The sequence below is a fragment of the Apaloderma vittatum genome, unplaced genomic scaffold, assembly GCF_000703405.1.
Source record: "Apaloderma vittatum isolate BGI_N311 unplaced genomic scaffold, ASM70340v1 scaffold37817, whole genome shotgun sequence".
Taxonomy (NCBI): domain Eukaryota; kingdom Metazoa; phylum Chordata; class Aves; order Trogoniformes; family Trogonidae; genus Apaloderma; species Apaloderma vittatum.
In genome coordinates this window covers 1-21,766 of record NW_009726246.1, presented here as the reverse complement: position 1 = coordinate 21,766, position 21,766 = coordinate 1, and the positions used below count along the sequence as shown (strand labels likewise).

Below are 21,766 nucleotides of genomic sequence, written 5' to 3'. Positions count from 1 at the left end.
TGCCTCCAAGAGAACTATTTTTTTAAAAAGTCAGATAAGCAAGTGCGAAAGAGGAAATACTTCAGCTGGAGGAAAGCAACAGAGAGTTAATTACATGCTGAAGTGTCCAGACCTACAAAAAGTCTATCACTTGCTATTTAGGGTTAAAGCTTCCACCTGGCCCTGGGAAGTGGGGCTACAGGAAAGGGAGCCTTGGACGGGACTGCGTTGTCCCCTGATTCTGCCTATCAGTGTAAGCAGCCAGCTTCTCCTGCATCTGTTGGGGAAGTATGGAGGATTACTTTGGTCTTGAAGCAGGTAGGCATGAAAGTGGGTATGGCTGATGGAGCAGGCAGCCCTAGAAGCGGAGCCAGCCTTGCTGCCGTCCCTTTCTTCTATGTCAGTTCTGGTGCTGCAGTTAGCCTTTTCCTTCATAGCACTAAGTTCTTACCTTTTGCACTGCAAAACTGTAGGAACTTTATGCTTGGGGGTTTCTACTCCTTTTCCCAAGCTGATTAAAATTGATCAGAACAGGAAAGTCAAATGCATACATGTGTAAGCACACATATTTGCTATCTATATTATTTTCAAGGAGATAAGCTAGTTTAGTTGACTTTTTTCTTCTCCCCTTTCTAGTTATTTCTGTTAAAGCAGAGGGATAAACATCTAGAATAAAGAAAAAAATTAGATTAAAAGCTGATGACAAAACATATAGTATGTATACGTGTCTTCTACTCAACAACACACCCCACCTCAAACGCTACCTCAGTTCTGAAAGCCTCTTAAAAATAAGCTGTGCTTCAGTCCCCATTCCCAAGTCAACTTTTGCCTGACTAAAGCCTGCTTTGTTCCCGTTCACAAAACAGGAGCCTTTGTCAGAGACGAGGGGGTAAAAATCGCTTAATATTCTCTCTATAAAAAAGTAATTATTTCAGAAAACTTTTGTATTCTGCTGACAGTGTGGCATGAACACTGCTTGAGATAACACATGTAATTCTTTCCTAAGAGAAATCTTGACATAAACATTTACAACTTTTGCCCAGTAAGTCGATACACCTGGCTATATTTCTGTGAAGTCCAGAGAAGAGAGTGAATAGTTGTTACATGAAACTTCTTCAGCTAATATGTTCTTAAATGTTTCACCAAAGTAACGTAGTCTTTACTTTTTGCTAGGAAGCATTGACTGAATCATCAGGGGTCCTGTAGCCTGCTCTTCTGCTGTTTGTTGCCCTTCACCAGTTGCTTTTAAACATAAGAAACTTCAGTGAGACATCTCAAAGTTGCTTCACTGCTTGAAGGTAAAAGTGCTGCAGCTGTATTACCCTATCTCCACGTGTTGCATGCTTACTTGGGTCAGACAGGAAAGGGGGAAGGTGGATTAAAAAGTGTGATAACATGTCTTAAGGAGGTCCAGCCTGGAGCCCAGCCAATTGATGAAAGCAAATAATGCCTGTGAGTAGACAGCATCTAGTGCCTCTGCAGGTTTGTGTGGAGCTGTAACTGTTTATGGCCAAAACAAACCATGTAGAAAGGACCTCAGGACCTATTGCTCTACATCTTACCTGTTCTGGCTTATGAAACCCTTCCAAAAAACTGTCTTTAGGGTTTTTTCAGACACCGATAGATTTTTCTGTGACAGTTACTCAAAGCATCCAGATTTACATTGTTCTGTACCTCTCAAGAAGTTCGTTGTGACATTGCTGTGAGAGAGGCTGTGCAGGCATCCCTCAGAGAGCTGAGGTGAGTGGTATGGTGTGTCCTGCTGTGAGATGTCCTCTGGTCCCTAGGGTGTATGGCAGGTAGTCTGTGTTTGAGATGAGGGCGCGAGCCTGGTGCTATTGTCCGAATCCTGGAGCTGTCCCAGCCTGCAACAGCTCAGTGTTTTGCACTCTGTTCTCCCCTCCCACTTTTGCGATGGGTCTGGAGAGCCCTTCCAGCGCCCTCGCCAGACACATTGCGCTATTTGGGAGCTTTTGTGGCTCTCAGGGCTGGCAAGTGATTCAGAAGCAAAACTGTTTGCTCTCTGTTAGTGCCACCAGGTGGCAACAACGCATTGCAGCCCCAGGCTCATTGCAGGCAGGCAGCACGTAGCCAGTACCCACTCCCGCTAAATTCCCATTATCCTCGTGTTATTCTTCGCTTTCCTGCGTGAGTCACGCCGGCTGCCTCCCGCATCCCTTAGTGCCGGAGCGTGAAGCGGTAACTCATTATTGTTCACTCAGTTTAAAGCACGCATCTCTTGCTGGAAAAGGAGAAGGGAGCAGCAGGCAGGGCAGCAGAGCAGGTGGCTAGGTCTCTGCCCTTGGACTCTCTGCTGCGTGGCCGAGACCAAGTCTGGTTCAGTTTCTCATGTCTGCCCTGGGTATGATACTAGCAATTGGGGCACAGTGAGGGCAAAACAGCAGAGAGTAAAACGTGTGTCACAGAGGGTGACAATGACTGTGCATAGAGATGAAAATAGCTGCTAAATGACATGATAGCTGGATGATACCAGGTTTGGTGTCCCAGCTTTTGCTGTACTGCTCTGTGGATTCATTATGAAACGTTACTTATAGCAGTGGCTTAGGCATCCTGAGCCTGGAGAGCCCTGAAAAGTGGTAGCACTTCCTTAGCGTAAAGGGAGGTGTGGAGCACAGCGGTTAGCCTTAGAGGGTACACTAGATGTTAAGTGTTCTCCCAGAAACAGTCACTTAGCAGGATAGATGGGTTAAAGCTTTATTATAAAAAATGCAACAGAATAATTCTCTCGATGCCGTAGTGCTTGTTCAGAGAGGAGCTATTTCTAGCTCCCTTATCATGCCAAGAGGCTGAAGTGGTTTTCTGTATTGTAGTTCTTGGAGATCTGTGATGCAGAAAAGCAATAGTAACACTACAAGAATAGAAGGCAAGTTATCTTCCTGACAAGAAGATCCTTTTGAATTTGTAATTTTTCCAAGGTATATGCTTTTGCCCATGACAAAGTGGAGCTTTCAGGGCTAGGAAAGAAAGCACTTATACAGAGAGAAGCAAGAGCTGGACTTCACCAGCAGTTTTCCTCTTTGCCATGGTTTACAGTTCACACCTGGCTGCTGAGCTTCTGTATACCAGATGGTACTCAAGTTATGCCAGAGAACAGTCTCTGCTTGAACTTGCAAGGAATATTGACAATTTTAGATGGGAATGTTCTCCCCACTCACCTTTTTTTAGGTGAAGGTTTTGAATTGCAACAATAAGTATCTTATCTGAACTTAGCAAAGCAAAGTAGTATCAGAGAGTGCTTTAAATATAAATTGCTTCTCCCTGTGGTGGTATGCATAAGGATGATTAGTTCTGCTCTACCTTGGTGCATCACAGCTACTGATAAACATAACTTAAACCTTGCTCTTTATAGGAATGCAAAGGGGAATTCAAACAGGAATCCATACCCTTACAAAATAGATCTGAGCTGATACTGTTAGAAATCCACTTGCTTTGATGATAGCTCCTCATGAGATCCTTACTTGTATCAAGACAGCAGCAGACTGTTAAAGCTAAAGCAGTCTCGTTCCTGCTTTTAGACTGTATCACTACAAATCTTGCAATATTGACTGCATGAGGCTTTCTTTCTGCTGATATTGTGGCTCTTAAGGCTGTTTAGAGTGTTCAGCAAAGAAAAGAGCCTTTCTCTCTCAATTCTGCTGGCAAAGTGGAATAAGTGACAGTGATGCTTGCAACTGTAAAGCTCAGAGGGCAGCTGACTCTTCTGTTGGCTCAGCATCTCTTTGCTTCCCACATGGACTAATCCCTAAATTAACCAGGGTTCTTTCAAACTGAGAGCATAGAGTACTTGTTCTTCCAAGCCATGTTCCTGTGTAGTGGTACAAGCTAGTTTAGAATGATGAATTCTGGGATCTTGCAGACCACTGTGCTGAGGCAGAAATGGCTGTGCCTAATATCATTCCTGGAGAGATTTTAGCTTTCCTGCTAGTCTTTTCTGACTACCCTGGCAGCTGTATGCGGGTAAGTAGGTGGACCTCTATTTAACCAAGCAGTAAAGGATAAACGTTGACATACTGTTGATCTGAGGGATGGACCTGGCACTTACTGAGCACTTCAGGAGTGATTCCTGTCTAGAACCATGGAATAGGTATGGTACTGCAAGGGCATGATCTGATTGTGTGTGTGTTATTTCTCACTGTCTTTGCCACACAAAATAATGCTAAACAACACAGACTTCCCCCATTAACCACTAACTCTTGATTTGCAATTACTGAAGTAACTACACACTTCAGCTGAAACTGATCCATTGAATGAGCTATCTCTCTTCCCCAGAACTGTAGTTTTATGTAGTTCTACATCATTCTTTGAAAACACTCCCCTTATTTCTGGTTTCACTAATTAATCTCCTCCTCGCTGCTGAGAAACTTCAAATTTAAGGTGGCTAGAGTATTGCTGGTGTTTCTCCTCTGTGTGACCTGTGGTATATTGCACTCTTATTGGCAACTCATATAAACTTTCCTCCAGTGAAATTTCTGAAATGTTGAAGGGAACATGTAGTGCACATTTTTATTTGGAGTTTATTTATGTGGGTAAGCAAATATCTCACAGTATCATTTAGGTTGGAGAAGACCCTTGAGATCATCAAGCCAAATTTAAACCCTTTCTTTGCTGTATAACAAAAATATTAGGGCTGTGAGCATCTGTTGAAATTCTGAAGTGATATAAAGCATAGCAGAATGATATGTGACTCCTTGCAAAAGATAAGCAATGAGCATTGCTTGTATTGATCTTGTTCTTCAGGCTTTTTGTAGAAAGTAATTTGTCTCACCCAATAGGTAATAGATTTTTTTTCCTTACTTCTCTGGCTCCTCATAATCAAATTACAAACTTAACTAGCTCAGTAAGGAAGACTTCTCTGAGATTGAAACATCATCTCCAGAAAAGGCTATTGGTCTCAAGCCGTTTATTAATTTCAACAATTGACTCAGTTCAGTAGCTGAATAAGAACTGTTCTGTGGTGTTGTCTTGGGTTTTTTTTGTCTTGGGTAATTTTTTGAATTCTAAAAACCTTTTCAATTTCATGTTTGCTACTTTAATTTAGCACATAAAGACATAATTTAATTTCTATTTTTTTTAGTGCATTTGTAGGAATGTTCAAGGGGGTATATAATAGAAACATGGAGTAAAAAGCTGTAGAATTGCTTAAATATGTGTCATATTTCCTACTTCACAGAAGAGAAGAAAATTCATAGCATTAAGTTGTGTTCAGGCGCAAATAAACGGGTCATCGTTCCTGCAAGTCTGAGACTCACTGTCTCTTAGAAACAAATATAAACCCAGATTAAAATCAGTGACCTCAGACAAGATTTCCTGCTTGCTAAGTCTTATCTATGATTAAAATTGACTTGAATTACTTTGACTGAAGTGGATCCACCTTGAGCATCTTTGGGAGTGGCTTTTACCACCTGGCTAGATGTTTGCTGTTGTCATACTAATGCACATTGCTAGAGTCTGATTCACTGGAGACATGCAGGCTGGACAAAGAAGCAGAGCACAAAGAGCTTCCTGGCCCTTGCTGAACTGATGGTCCAGTAGCAGATCTTTCCTGAGAGCCCAGAAAAATAACCAAGATGTGCTGTGGAGTCTAGGAAGGGATCACCAGTGGTGTTGGTGGAGTTTCCCTTTTGTCCCTGAGCAGGGGTGGACATATGTAACACCACATTCCAAACATTCAGAGCGACTACTGCACCCAGCTGCTTTTTAGAGTCCTGTAAACACTCTGGCCCAAAAGAGGCCATCTGTAGTAAGCGAGATTATGGAATTCAAAGTCTACAAACATGAGTTAACCCTGCTTTGAACACTTACTTGATCAAGCTCATGTTTCAGCCAGAAGGAAGGAAATGCTTTTGTCCTGGCTATTGCACATGCCTGAACCAGGTATTTCAGTGTCAGGTAACAAAATGTTATTATCTTTTTTAGGTTTTCTTTTTTCTTTTCCTCTCTTATAGTTAAAGCATCTTCCATCAGAAGTGATGAAAGCTGACATCCTCAAAGTGCTGGGAAACCCAGATATGTTGAGCAATCATTGCTCTTTCAGAAGGATCTGTTGATTACCGTCTGTCAACATTTATGTCTTTCATAGTGGGCTAGGAAGCTAGCATTTTTATACGCAGAAACAATCTTAGTGCTGTAGTTTTATAGACATTTGTCTTGATGGCAAAGCTGAAACTGTTTCCTTCTGCTTGCAGCTACCTTGGTTGTACTAATATAAGTCTGTCTGCAGATGTGCTTTGGATGGGAAGTTTATTGCATCTGGATGAAAAATAACCAGCCAGCTCCCTGAACCAGTCCACAAACACAGCAAACACAAAATTGTAGCAATACAATTTGGGAATGAATATGAGCAGCTGGAGGTGAAGGTTGCTTTAGCTGGCTCTGCTGCTGAAAAAGACAACTCGTATTCCCCCACTGAGTTAGGATGAGTAAATCTTGTTAAGCAAAGCAGTCTTGAAGAAATTTTTGTCAACATAGAGTTTCACAAACTCTTGGGGTATATCAAGTGTGTAGAAATGCTTTGCTGGCAGCCAGGGTGAAATTGCCTCCTAACGACTGAAATGCTGCATGACGTTTCAACTGCATATGACAGAATTATGTGCTCCAAATTTGTTCTATGCAGACTAGAGACATCAGCCTACCCTCCTTGTCTGACAACTTGAAAAGATGTGGTTTTTAAAAAACATAGTTGCTGCCCTGCCTAGCACTTTAGGCTAAGACTGAGTAGCCTTTCTAGAAGTCAGTAAGGGTTTTGATTAAAAGTAGGTCTACATTCTGGATATGCGAAAGTTAAGTCTGAATCCCTCAAAGCCTGTTTAGGTGTCCTGGTTTTGCTGGCACAGAATTATAGCATCAATTTTCTATTCAGGAAAGTTGCATTTTTGAAAAGACTGCAGCACCGGATTCTGTGAGAACAGAGTTGATAGGACACATGGTTTTTGTTTGTGGCCAGCCATGGCATGCGGGTCTCCACAGTGACCAAGGTCTTTAGCAGTTTTGATTTAGCCAAGAGCAAAAGCCAGGGCAGTTGACCTGAGCATACCAACAGATGTATTCCATACCATAAAAAGCATGCATCCTTTAAATTGGGAAGTTTACTGGGAATAGCCTCTTCTCCTGATGGCCACCATCCCTGGAGGGTCTCACCTGTCATACTGTTTCCAAGGCCTTCTCTCCTGTTTGATGTAACTGTTGCATTTTCACTGCAGTTACGGTACTCACAGTGCTTTGACATCCAGCATTCACTGAGCAGCTTGCAACAACTACATGGGCTGAGTATAACTTTGTGTACTTACTAGTAGTATTAATATTAGGGGTTTTATTTATATTTTATTTTATTTTATTAAGTCTGTCTGCAAAGCCATACCTCTTCTTTTCTTTTCCTGATTTCCCTTCTCAGGGCACAGGGGTAGCCATTGAGTGATAGAACAACTGGCTGAAAAAAGACATCAGGACACAAAGAGGTGTGTAGGGCAAAGACTGCTGCCCTATGCTTACCAGATCCAGAAATGCATTTGCCTATGTGGGGCATATGCATGCCCCAGCAGGTGTCTTGAGGCAGCAGACAAATGCATTGGAGCTCATAAATGGTACTGTCAGTGCAGAAGTGCCTGCACCCACTTAAGGCTCTTGAGATTTCAGGATCATTAAAGGCAGAGGCACTTGCCTGTTCATGTGCATATATCCTGTGTGGAAGTGATTCCCAAACCTTGCGGCTAGAATGAGATAAAGGCTCATCTTCTGCCTTTGTGGGTTACAGTTTTAAAGGAAAGAGACCTCTTCGCTCTCATGGGGGTAGTGACATCATTAGATGTGTTCTGCCTTTTCTATTTTGGCAGTACAGTATGTAAATATTTTATTTGTGTTTCAGAACAAAGCTATAGCTGTTGAACAACTTAAGACTTCATATTTTTACTGTGTGTCTGCAACCTTCTTGGCTTATGAGATGATCTGTTCAGTAAAGTGTGTCATTTTGAAGGAAATTGGGGCATAGGAAACAACCAAACCAGCTATATCTACTGCCATATCTAATTAGGTTCTTAAGCTGATGATGCAGCCTCATCGAAGTGCTAGATTTAGCTAGAAGTTGCTGTTTTACCAGTGAGCAGCTGCTGGCTTGATACCTGAGTAGTATCTGCTCAGTATCTACCTGAATAGTTGCCTTCTCTTTTTAGGCAACATTTCCAGAATAAGATTCAGGAATACAAGTAGAGGTGTTCTATGACTCAACTCATAGCTCTGCTTGCTAACACTAAATTCGTGCTACGGTTTCCTTTTCAGCATGTTTGTACACCAGTTCTGGAGTACACCATATATTTATGCCTTCATCAAAAAGATACATTTAGCAAGGAAATTGTGTCTACAGACAGTGGTAGTGAGCATGGCAGTGGGTTAAGAGAAGAAAACATTGTGTATCAGTGATAAGCTAAGATGTCAGAAACCTTAGTAATGTATTGGTTGCTAAACTTGATGCATTTAAGTCACTACACCTGTACCCTCATGAAGAAGAACAATATAGAGGCTTTGGAAGATAAGTTCACTATCACACAGCCTCTTTGGTCTGGCACATGATATTTGGCACTGAAAAATCCTGCCCCAGGAAAGGTGCTCCAGGGTGATCTCATCATGCAAGTAATACAAATAACTGCTTGGCTTGCAAGAGACTTTGAATCAAGTCTTTCAAAAATGAGAGTAAGGTTCAAAAAGCCTCAGTGCTTTGCTTGAGTCCTCTTAAGCTGCTACTTCCATGTGTTATTTTCTTGCTTTAGCTGGCAAAATATTTCTATATGAAAAGAAGTTTTACTTCTACCCTCCCTATTCCTTCTGCATGGCTTTTCAACCTAAAGCCTGACATCATAGATGTTTTCTCAGTGGTAAGAGGTAACTTCACAAACACAGAATTGAAGTATTGCTGCAAAAATCAGACAGGAAGAGGCAGTGGGAAGAAGATAGTGTTTTAAAACTGGGTGAGATAATGCAGAAGAAGGTACAGGAATGGCTTGATGGAAGCCTTTGTTCTGGTTACAGTGCCAGTGTTTTCCAGAGCATATTCTCTCTGAAGGGAGAGAACCTCTTGTAGCAGGCAGGGGCTAGTGTGGTCTTTTCACAGGTTCTGTGGCTGTGAACTGCATGTCTCTAGCAAACCATTTTAGAACGTTGGATCTATGTGTTAGAGTGTGTGGTTTCTGCTGGAATTGTTGTAAGCTATGTAAAGTTGCTGGGATCAGGACTGTGAGACAGAAAAAAACACTACCTCTGATAGAAACCAGGCTATGGGAACACAAGGCTGGAAGTGACCTCCTAAGGCACTCAGGGTTATTTTTGTGTCATTGCAGGAAACCATATCATTCAGACTCCTTTGTAACCTCAGTGTGCTCACAATTAGCTAGCTCTGTCGCTTCCACTGCAACTGTTAAAAGATTCTTCCAGAGAATTACTTCTCTATTAGTTAAAGTAATATTGAGCATAAGCTGTGCATGTTTAGACTATTGCTGTGTTCTTGCTGATGTGGTTTCTCCCGGGTTTGTTTCTACTTGACATACTTATAAAATGTAGTCATTTCTCTGTTGTCCCCTGGTTTTACTAAATGAACACTCCAAGATGTTTGGGTCATCCCATCTGACATAGGCAGGAGCAGTGATGTGGATCCTGTTGTTCCAGCCAGAAAACTGTCATATCAGTAACAGCTACAATAGGAACAGTGGTTTGGGGTGATAAAAGCTGTTTCTGCACTGTTTCCTGATACTCCTTTGTCACAAGGGTTTTTCCGATATAGATCTAGCCTCTAAGTGTTGTAGCTTAAATGTACTATGGAAAAAGGGGTTCAGATTACAGAAAGATCCTTGGATTGTAACACCCTGTTCCTTTGCAGTCAGCTGAGCACTGTATGCTGTGGCTTCATCTATTTTTACTTACAGAGCTATCTTTCAGTGTGAAGCTGTATTTTTAATGTGTAAACCATACAGGTAGAATACCACGCACCATTGTTTTTTTAATACAAAGTTTGCTTCATTATATGTAGCCTTCATGTTTTTAGTTTGTGTGTCTCTGCTGCAGCATGGAAGTTGAGGGGGTGCTGCATGCTGTGACAGTTGGGCAGGAAACACGTGGGATGGCTTTGGCACCTGCAAAGAGCTGGGAAGCACTGTGACACTTGCATATTTGCCAGAATTCTGAGAAACATCATCATTATTTAAGCAATACTGATATTTAAGCATTCATCTTGTTCCAGAACCCTACCAAATAGAGACAGTTTAAATAGGACTAGTGTCTCAAGCTGTCAGCTACTGCAGGAAGCTAAGATATAATTTTTATACCATCAAAATTGCGAAGGCAACAATATGATTTTTCAAGAGACCATCAGGCCCAGTCTGCAGAGAAGAGTTGTGATAGGGATGGGCAGTAGCACAGGATCTCTGGAGCCTTGATTTCAACTTTTATGGGATGGACCACTGTCTATAGTGACTATATTTAAATTTGAGGAAGACTAGTGAATAAAACCAAATTTCTGAGAGAATCTTTGATCAAATACTTCTGGTGCTGGAGATGCACAGTCACTATTGCCATCTTAACGTAGTCATATCAAGCTAAGCTGAGGTCCCCAGCTGACTACTGCTGCATACGTGTATCTCTCCTTAACCCTGCTCCTTTCCCTGAAGAAAACAGGTCAGAAAGAAGATCAGTCACCGGGGTGAGAAGAGGCTTTACTGCAGCCACCTTCCCAGTGCAGTAAAGCAGTCTCCAGCAATCCAGTTAATGGCAGACTAAAGCATGTACTCTGTGTTAAGCCTGTGAGTGAATTGTGTGCCAGATGCTGGCCAGAGTATTTGAGACATCATATAATAAAGCTTCTTCATGCAGTTCATTTATTTCTTTCTATCCCTCAGTTTTGAGACTGGAAGTGGTGCAGATTATGCTTGTGATTTTTTTGTGATCAACATTTAGGAGAGGTGTACTTGCCTTTCTCATTTCTCAAAGGTAACAAACAAGAGATGACAACAGTTATTTTTTTCTTCTGACCTCGTTTGGAAAGGCTGTATCTTGAACATGCCACATACTCAGTTATTGATCTACAAATTGTTATTTGTTGTGGAGAGTTTGTGTTTGGGCTGGTAGATTTCTTGTTTGCAGGAAACCTCTATTTCTAAAACTTCTTTTTGTTTCAAATCCTAGCACAAAAAGCCACGGGTATGTGGTCATAGAATGGCCTAGGCTGGAAGGGACCTTAGAGATCACCTAGTCCAACCTCCCTGTTATGGGCAGGGACGCCACCTCTCGACTAGACCAGGCAAACACATGGGGACCAAGTGGGAATCGAACCCGCGACCTCGGTGTTGGTCATTGTTGTCAGCACCACGCTCAAACCACTGAGCTAACCGGGTCTATTGAGTTGAAACGGTATCACATGCACATGGGGAAAAAAAAAAGGGTATTGTGGCATCAGTACAATAATGTTGCAACAAGAAGTTGATGTTGAAATGAATTTCTAAGTATGGTAGAACTAATTAAAATATACCTTTATATGCTAGTTTTCTTAACATGTTTTCTTGACATGTTCCTGCAAAGCTCTTAATTCTGGACAAACTATATCCTACCAGTAAACCCATTTGATTTTTTTTAACCGGAATAAAATTTGGGGCAATTCAGTCACCACTTGCTTTGGCCATGAGCTGCTGTAGCTCTCTTTGTTAATCACCTCCATCATTTCAGATTGAGGTGGTATGATTAGCCAACCGCTGAGTACGACAACCCACAGTTTCCCAACTTGGCTACCATCTGAAAATGACTGGCCAACATCAGCTCTGCAAAAGCCACTGTGGGAGTTCACGAGAAGCTATCCCTGTTTCAGCCGTGCGTTCGTTGCTGTCTGTTACACGGGGTAACCCGGTCCAGACATCAGGCTCCCATTCTCATCCCGAAGACGACTGTTTGAAGAAGCTCCTGTGCGTTTGCAGTAGAACAACAGAGAACCTCCTTAAGAGAGAAGAATGGGGAGGAGAAAGCGTTGCTCTCTGGCTACAGCAACCCCACCTCCCGGTTATTTCATCTTCCTTACAAGGTTAAAGCTAGAAGCTTTCCTCTGCAGCCTGGGTCTCTTAAAAGCAGCAGAGCAAGCCCCGAGGATCTCGGCGGAGCGCAGCTGGGATGCGAGGCTGGCGGGGATGGGGCAGGAGGCACTGGCGTGAGCCCTGCAAGGAGCGCGGCAGAGAGGGCTGGTGCTCTCCAAACCCGTGTGACAGTATCTTGTGAATTCTAAACCAGGTGTTCATTGACGCAGATCTTCTAAAGAAACGTGAAACCAAACCCAGAAAGAAATCACTGAGGGGAAAAAGTGCAGCATGAGAGGTAAATATATTTTTCGTTGGGTCAAACAAAAATGGCTGGCTGTATTTTGTTTGAAAATCTTTAAGCAACTGACTAAAAGTGGGGAATGAAAAATACGTTTACTAACATCTGAATAAAGACTGGTCTGACTCCGAGTGCAAAAGCAGCAGACTTAAAAAGACAGATCAACAGATGAATTCAGGTGCTTCTGAAGAAAATTTGAATTTTCTCTTTGGCTATTCATGCTTGAAAACTATTTAAAAATCTGCTTTTATGTTTTGCTTTCTCTGCTATTGGTAAAAGTTTTTCAGAAGTAGTATGCACGTAGCTTTTTGGGGGGGGGGGGGTAGGGGAGAGACGAAAAAGTGTCAGAATCAAAGCCTAAACTGAAAATGTAAGCTGTCTCCACTGAGGCATTTCAAATGCTCCTGTATCCCTGTTCTTGCAGTAGTGCCATTTCTCCATAAGGATCCATGACCTGCTGAGCTGGAATGTCTTTTGACATCTGGTTGGGGTTACTGCAGCTGGTATTTTGAATTCAGGATTTTTTTTCCAGTTTAATTGAAACAAGCTGAGATTGTCTACACATTCTATGAATTGTTTCCATGCTCTGACCCTCTGAAGGGTAACTTTAGGACTGCTGAATCTGAACTGGAAACGAGGAAGCACCGTGGCAGTTCAAAACTGCAGCCCTTCTATGGGTCATGCTGCCAGTGAAAGTCAGAGTGGCTGAAAAACGGGACTTTGCCCATTGCCTGTAAGATGCATCAAGGCAGATGTTTTGCAAATAAAATATTTCTGACTTTAGCATAATTGTATAATACTTGTATAATAATACTTGTATAATAATACTAGCATAATACTTGGGCTTCTGTTTTACATCTTTGAAATGCTAGAGGACTACAGATTTTTTTATTCACCAGGTAGAATGAGAAGCTGGCCTTCTGAGAATATCTGCTGGGAGTTGTGACCATCCAAGAGACCAGAGGATTACTACACAACTCCTGCAGATTCTTATCTAAGGCATTGTGTCAGCCTTCCAGCAAGTGTATGCTGAGGTGTGCATTCATTAAACAAGGATGGAAGTGCTACGCCGCTCCTCAGTCTTTGCTGCAGAGGTGATGGAGGTTTTCGACAGGTCTCCCACTGACAAGGAGCTTGTGTCCCAAGCCAAGGCTCTCTGCAGAGACTATATAAATTCCAGGCTAATTCGAGCAGGTGTCAGCTGGAGCAAACCTGAGTACAACGCACCAGTGCCTGGCGGTAAGCTGGCCGAGGTGTCCACCATACTGCTGCGACTAGGTAAGTCCCTGTGGGCACAGGTGGGAACTGAAACGATGTGGAGAAATTCAGGCCAGACTTGGGTTTCTGGAACTGATGAGTGCCAAGAGGATTTTCATTAATGATACAGAGGTTTGTCTTCTCTCCTTTGGGTATTTAGATTTGTTTTTTGTGATCTTCCCTAAGCAGCTCATTTAGTCGAATTTCCTCAGTCCTTTGGAGCACTGCTCAGCACAGTGTTTCTGCAGAGCTATGTTTTTCTAAGGACGTGCAACAACTTAAAAGCATGATGCAGTCCAAGAAAGCCCAACAGCAAACTAATTTTATCTGTATAAGATCCCATCTGTGTAACAATTTTCATATGCATTTCAGTAGTCTTTCTCAACTTGGCATTTTAACAGGTCTTACAGTGTTCTGTTCAGACACAGGTGACCTGTCTACCATGACACAGCCCAAGCTGGTATCTGGTAAAGAACTGATACCTCTAGAGTTGGGCTTCATCCGTTGCTCACCCAGCTGCAAGGACATTTAATTTGGGGGTAGTTGTTTAGACCATGCATGTTGAAGATTTTATAAAGCTGTTTTTCAATGACTGTGTGCTGGCAGTGTGTTTCATTTTTCTTTGTCTACCTTAATCATCCAGCAAAACATGCGTTTTCTTGCTTTCATTGGAGCAAAGAGGTGTTTGTTGGCCGATGTTGCCTGGAATACACTGCCATTCACTGCCCAAACTAGCAAGCCCCCCTTAAGGCCAGGTGACTTCTGGGGCTGCAGGGACAGTGATTTCATGGAATCCTAGAATAGCTTGAGTTGGAAGGGACCTTAAAGATCATCTAGTTCCAACCCCCCCACCATGGCAGGGACAGCTGCCAAGGTTGCTCAAAGTCTCATCTAGCCTGGTCTTGAGCTCTTCCAGGGATGAGACATCCACAACTCCTCTGGGCAACCCATTCCAGTGTCTCACCACCTTCTACTAAAGTATCTGTTCCTAATCTCTAATCTAAATCTACCCTATTCTAGTTTAAAACTATTGCTTTGAAGGTTATGTCTGTAGGCTGCTACATGAAGACAGGCTCTGGAGTTTTGCTTGTATCAGGAGCACCCTCTAAATGCTGACAGTTGCCTGGCGTTTTGCTTTAGCCTCCTGCATGCTCAAGTCTAGCCGCCTATGAGATCCTGCCACCCTCATTTTTGGAAGTTGCTTCCAACATCTTTGCCTGCAGGTGATATATTAGCTCCTATCTGCCTTGGAAACTACAGCTAGTATTTAATTTACACCACAGTTCAAATAAGCCTGGTGAAGTAACCTCTAGCTGGGCTTAACAAACTCAAGACAATTACTTTCCTTTCACAGCCATGTTCTTTAAGGCAGATGTGTTTCTTTTAACTGACTTATTTTTCACTTTTTCTCTCCTATGCTGACTTCTATTTTTATTTCCAGGGGTTGTTCGGTCTTTGGGTTTGGGTGAATTTTTTTTGTTCTTCTGTCAATCTCACTGTCTCTTTGTTCTCCATTTCTTTTTCTGACTGGGTCGGGGGTTGGGACTTTTTTGGTTTCAACCAGATCTTCTGTGGGTGGCCAGGAGCATGTTAAAGGGCAAGCAGGTGGCAAACTGAAGGCGTCTCTGGATGACTCTCGTTACTCACATCCAGATGGAAAGATTTGGCTGATCATCCCAAGAACTTGGCGCTTTCTCTGAGCAAATCTTTTTGGAGAGTGCCATGTGGTTCCCATGCAACAAGAAGGATGAACAGTCCTCCTTATTAAAATGGAGAGTTGTTTCTGTCCTGTTTGTTTAGCAGCTCTGTCTGTCACATGGCCTGTTCCTTTCTTTTCCCCTTTGCTTCCCCAGCCCACCAGTGCAAGGCTGAGTGGTATCCAGCCACCTGCCAGCAATTGTAGTCTTTAGCTGCTTGCTAAGTGCAACAAGCCAGACCAGTTTTTCCTCTGTGACAGTGCTGAGAAGCCTGCAGAGATGAGAAGCTGGAGTATTTCCTAGCCCTCTTGCACATAGAGAATCTGATGAACTGGCTAGTGGGCCAGCAGTGGTGGCAGGCATGGGCAACACCAGGACTGCTTTTCTTCCCCTGGCTGCTTTTGTCTATTCTGTGCATCGCTGCAGAGCAGTGCCACTTTAGCAACATATACCTCCAACTTAAACTCGATCTCATCTGGGACCTCTAGGCACTGCTTCTTTAAAGCTGTAACCAAGTGCTTATCCCAGCCTCCCAGGCCTCTGTCTTGGATAACCACAGACAGGGCTATCCTCATTTCCTTGAATTTATGGGGAAGCCCATGTGCTCCTTTGACAAGTAAACAGCTGTTGAGTAGTGCAAGTAGTTTCCTCTTATCAGGGCTGACCATGTGTTTGCAGGGTTTCCTCTTACCATCAGATTGTGTGGGACAATCGCCCCCACGCACAAAGGGCCTGAGGAGCTTGTCTGTGGAATTCAGTAGAGCTGTGCTTTCCCTGTACTGTGCTGAGTGCCTGTGACCAGTTAGATTAATTAAGTTCCAGTACCTAATGACTCTATAACAACCTACTGACTAAGATGTCATATTCCTTTTCAGTTGCCACCCAAACTAAATTTTTAGGAGCAGCAGTTGCCCTCCAACTAGAGCAAGCCATCTGGGTCTTGCAGTGGGATGTAAAGTTGTGACAGCTCTTCTCTTCCCCTGGGTGCTCCAGAGCATCCTTGTGCAGGAGAAGAATGCAGAGTGACCTTCTAAATCTGGACCAGTTAGGACTCTTCATGCACACAGGGCCTTGGTCCCATGCAATGTTTGCATTGTGTAATGCTCTGACCTGTGCAACCCTCATGATGTGTCTGTGAATACCTATAGAGAGATAAATCCATTGGAAACTGGACTTTGATAATCCTACTGCTGAAAACTTGTTTTGCTATGGGTGAAAAGCTTTAATGCCGTTGCCCAAGCTCCATAGTTCAAACTTGTGGAAGGTGGTTCTCTGCTTGTTCTTGGTATTTCCACCTTGATCTTCAAGCTAGCCAAACATCTCCAAACATTTCCCAGTTGGGGAGAACACAACCTTGAGGTTAAAGAATGTCTTGTGTGTCTGTTGGGAACCTTGCTGCTGAGGAGACAGCCAGGCAAACGATCATCTCTTTAACCATTTGGAAGAGAGAAAGAACTCCAGATTGTCACTCAGTCCCTGTGAGTGTAAAATAGCTGAGCTGATAGTCTCTTTGCTCAATTAATGTTGTGTAGCTCTGGCGCAGATCCTCGGCTTTCATCAGCCTTCAGTATTCTTGAGTTGCTCCCATCTTGGGGCTTTTTTATACAAGTCTGATGGAGTGTTGAGAAAGGGCATAACTCTCAAAAGCTACATGCCTCCTTTTCACTTCTGAAGAAAAATGAGATGGCTTTGCTTATCTGAGGCCTGTCTCGTGTGTTGGAGGAAAGGCAGACATCCTGCCTGGGAACATCATTTATATTGGGCATTACTGCAGTCACACCACTGTTACAGGGCTACTGCCTCCATCCACTCTTTTTAGAAGTTCCAAGGCAGGGTGCATATAGCAGAGGGTTGCATCTAAATGTCCCTAAGCACTCTGCTGGCTGTTTAAAACAAGGTGGGGCTAGAGTTAAATCTCTTTGACTGAAGAGATAATGTGGAGTAGCCCCAGATGTGATTCCTACATGGTGAGAGCAGGACTTGGTGTTCTGTGTGCTGCCTATTCACTGTTTGTTTCCAGGGGATGAGCTGGAATATATTCGCCCCAACGTCTACCGGAATATCGCCCGCCAATTGAACATCTCATTGCACTCAGAGACGGTGGTGACGGATGCCTTCCTGGCAGTAGCTGCACAGATTTTCACTGCAGGTACTGTGTCCTAACAGATATGCAGACGGGGTTGGGCAGAAAGGAACAGGATGGAGCCACCTCTCTCAGAGAAGGCATGTTTCTGGAATGGCTTGCAAGGTGGGGCCTGGTTTCTGAAAGGGCTGTGGGCAGTTTGGCAATGTGCCCTGCTTTAATAATTTCATGAGAGCTCCTCTATGCCCTGTTGTTGTGTCAGGAAAATGGCCTGTTTTATTATATCCTCCTGGCAGGTTCTCACTCATTCTAGAAGGTATCTACTGCCCTTCCTCATTACAATGTGATGTTACCTCATTGCACAGGGAGGTCACTCATTCCAAGCTCCTTTGCTCACAATTGGCAGCTGGAGAAGGTTCATTACATGGGAGCCTCCCTTGTTCCAGCTCATGCTGCTGATGCTAGGAGCCAGAACCAGCTCATCATAAGGGAGTTCCTCTCTTTCTGGCTTCCTTTCCCACAGCAATAGCCTTTTTTTTTTTTTTTTGCAATGTCTTATTGAACTGCCTGTGGAAGGGACAGTAGATCTTACGGACTGGAAACAAACTGAAACAAACCAAACAAAAAAAAAAAGAAAAAACCCCCACACAAATACAGCCACTTGCTAGAAGCGTAGTAGTGTGAAAGTGCTGGATCCAGTGACATAGACATGAGAAGTGTCGCAGTCGGCAGTGATTATTTTTACTTCGGGCGTAATTTCTACAGGATAGAAGTCAAGGTTTCTGTTTTACTTTCAAATAGGCTTCCTCACTCAAAACCTTTTTATCTTCACAATAAGCTATGCTTCTTTCTGCATATGAACTGCCTGAGAACCACTGACACTCTGCAGAAGCCCTATGCTGACGTTCTGGACTTCAGATCTGAAGTGTTGTTGTAGTGGAGAGCACAGATCCTCTGCACAATCACAACAGTTGACAAAGTAGATGTCTGAGAGGGACTGCTCAAGCAGGGCTCCTGGCAAGTGGAGGAGGGTAGATTTACTACCTGAATCAGGGGAATTAATGTTGTATCATAGGAAATGGATGGAATTAAAATCTGTAGCTAGTACTGTAGCCCTCAACATCATTTAAGAGCTTGCCCAGAAAGCAGATTGCCTTTGCTCTGGTCTGGCTTGGGAGACCATGTGGGCACAGAAAGCAAGTATGGCAGGAATGTCTGAGTATGACTGTGTTCAAAGTGCAGATGCCCTTTCTTGTCATTTAGTGCTGAAATTTACTTGTGTCAAGGCTTACAGGAAAATAAAGGTCAAGTGTGCATGCCCAGGTATTTGCATTGCAGGTAAGTAGGTTATCTTCTTAGATGGTTATAGCTGACTACATCAGAACTGACTCACGTCCAACGTGGGAAGTGACACTGGGAATTAACCCAAAATGTGAATGGCTGCAGGTGGAGGAGGCTGCATGCTGCTATACCGTATAACCGTGATGCTGGAGAGAAAGGCCTGCTGGCATCTGTGAATCCTGCTGTTGCCAATGTATATTGACAGATTTATTGAGAACTGCATTTTTTTTTGTGTTGTTCAACTTCTCAGCTCAAGAGTCAAGTGAAAAGCATGAATGGTTTAATATGTTTTTGTTGAAAGTGAAGCTAGAAATTGTAACTCTATTCTAAACTTGGGGTTTTCAAAGGAGTAAGAATGGGATCTGGACTCGGCCCTTTGAAGCTGGCAATGCAAGAGACTTTAGCAACATGGTACAAACCCAGGCCCAAGCACTGTTTCTAGTGCTGCCCCTCATCTAGGGACACTGATCTGCATAAATGGCTGGCAGTTGGCTGGCTGCTCAGGGGTAGAGCCAAACCTCCCTGCTGCTCTATATGCTCTGTTTTTTCTTCTTTCTCATCTCTGCCTCAGAGTAACTAACAGAATAACATACGCGTGTAAAGCTGAGGTTGTGTATTCAGTTCTTTTTATCAACTTGTTATTGTAATTTTTCTTGCTAGAAGGCTGCTGAGTGGCAGAGGGGGAGGAGTCTGCTGCTTTTTAACATTCCTGGATCCCAACTGCAGTCTCAAGACAGCATTTAATGCTAAGTCCACAAATCAGAGTTGGCTGTGGCAGCCAGACTGTCATTCCTAGGTTTGTTTTTTTTTCATAGCTCAGAGGAAAGAGGCTCTTATTCAGCAAAGCAAACTGGAGACTCAGGTGCAGTCTGAGTTTTCATGCTGATTGCCAATGGCTAAAGCATCTCAGCCTAGTTTTCAGTGTGTAGTTTTATTAAGAAAACAGCTGAAGTCTGACAATGCAGTGCCTACACAGTCTGAGGAGCCCCACTAGTCACTCACAATGCCTTTCCAGGAGTTGGGGATTTTGACCCTGTCTTGCTGCAGAAGTAATCTCCTTAATCTTTTACATAGCCTTCTTCCACACTCTGGTCTGGTTTCAAGTCTTCATACTGTATCTCTGACTGAACTCACTTCCTGTCCACATTGTCTACCAGTCTTGACTAAGCATAAGTCCTAAATGGATCTGTCAAGAAGGCAAGACTGAAGAGATCTGGCATCCTTGTTGGTCCTGTTGCATGGATACACTGGTGCCATATTTGACTTTAGAGAATTATTTATTCTGGTTATCTCAGGTTTCGCTTTTCTCTGGTGTAACAAGGACATCTTGAATCCCAACTAAAGCAAAATCAACAGCTGAAAATAGAGGCAGAAAGTTGAGCAGGTCATGAGCATAGAAAGGCTCAAGTTGTGTTTTGCTTCCCTGTTTCCATACAACTTGTTTGTTGTTCTGTGCGAGAGCCCACCTGTGCAGAGACCGGCACCGCAGCGCCCTGACCTGCTTTGGATGTTGAAGGATCTGTAGCAATGTCACCTCTGTGATGATACCACTATTTCTGGTGAGTGGTACAAAGCTCCTCTGCAGCCAGCAGGGCACTTTGCACTGACTTTAACAGGCTTTGGATTTGGGCCTGGCTGAGCTGTCATTTTCATTAGCTATAAATCCCAGAAGTAGAAAAGTGAGATGCATTTTCTTTTCCTAAAGGAAAGAGTTTCCACCAATTGGTAAGAGCTGCTAGGCATGAGAGCTCTTTAAAAGCTTTCATCCTGGTTTTGTATTGGTTTGGATGATCGTCAGTTTTAGATCAAGAATGCTCGGGCTGAAGTGAACTCTGTACAACAGGGATGCGTTGTCAGGAGAAAACATGTTCCACTGCAGGAGTAAATGCTATTAGAAATGCATCCTACTGCTTCCTCATCATTTTGGCCTTATGAGTTGAGCTTCCTGCCTTGTGCACATCCTTCTTGGCTTCTTTCTCTCCACCAGAGGAAGGTATATTGCGTCTGGCTGTATTCTCCCAACTGTGAAAAAATAGCACTTGATTGTGTTTCTCTTAGGTCTGATTTAAGAGTTGGGCTTTAATGCAAATGGAAGTTATTTGAGTAACCTTGGATAGTGTGGTGTTCTGAAACTCTGCACAGTGGTGTCTCTTGGCTTCCTGACCTCTCCCCTGGGGCAGGCAAGGTAATATGCATCAGGAACACTTTCAAGAGCAGTCCTCTCCTGTTAATTCATTTCCACTTGGCTTGCCAATGTTTACATAACTTCGGCTCCATGAATGGCCTTGAGTTTGCAACTTCTATTTCTTTCTTTTTAAATTTTAAAACGCCTTCTAACTAGCTTTTCACTTTTTCCATGTCCTTTTATTCTGCCTCTGTGAGAAGTTGCAGAGCTTTCTCTGTTGTGATCACTCCTCACTAGACCAGTTTTCCATTTCCTGTTAGCTCTTATGCATGCTAGTTTGCGCAGTCTGAAGCTGTGAATAAATTGTCTTGCTTGGTGACGAGTTCCCGGTCTCATCCAATGTGAATGGCAGCCAGACTTCTTGATGAATTTGGAGCAAGAAAATGTGTCTTCTCTGCTCATGGGCACTGGCCAGATGCAAATCCAGCTTACGTCTGGCCTGGACACCATGAGAGAGAAAAGTTAACGGGCCTGGTGTCCTAGAAAAGTGCAGATGGCAGCTGCTGTAGCCTGTTCCTCTGTTCTGCATTGCCTGGGGCTGGGTGGCTGCTGGAGCCCTTCTGGGGCAAAGGGACTGGCCACAGGCATGGCGCAGCTTTGGTCTAGGGCAGCTATTAGAGGTGTCTGCTCTTCCCTCGCTTTGAGTCTCCCCTACATCATCTTGTGCAGACAAAGGCACAGCTGGAGAAGTCACAGTGCGAACTGTTGTCATTCACAATAGATCTCCCTCCAACCTGGATGGAGTAGCAGTATTAAACACCAGCCATGCAGGCTGGCAGCAAAATCTTGAGGCTTTTAATTATTGTTTTTAGTTGTGAGGGGTTTTTTATAAATTCGCTGGAAACAGAAATGCTGAGGTACTGA

The 21,766-nt window shown here is 43.4% G+C and overlaps 1 protein-coding gene across 1 annotated transcript; it reads left to right on the top strand.

Moving 5' to 3' along the window:
- Nucleotides 1-13,394: 13,394 nt before the first annotated feature.
- On the top strand, nt 13,395-18,714 carry LOC104269147 (bcl-2-related ovarian killer protein-like; the record flags this gene model as incomplete). Its single annotated transcript, XM_009873213.1, has 3 exons — nt 13,395-13,617; nt 17,314-17,442; nt 18,640-18,714. Coding segments are annotated over exons 1-3 (427 nt in total), but the record flags the coding sequence as incomplete, so codon positions are not given.
- Between the last annotated feature and the right edge of the window lie 3,052 nt (nt 18,715-21,766).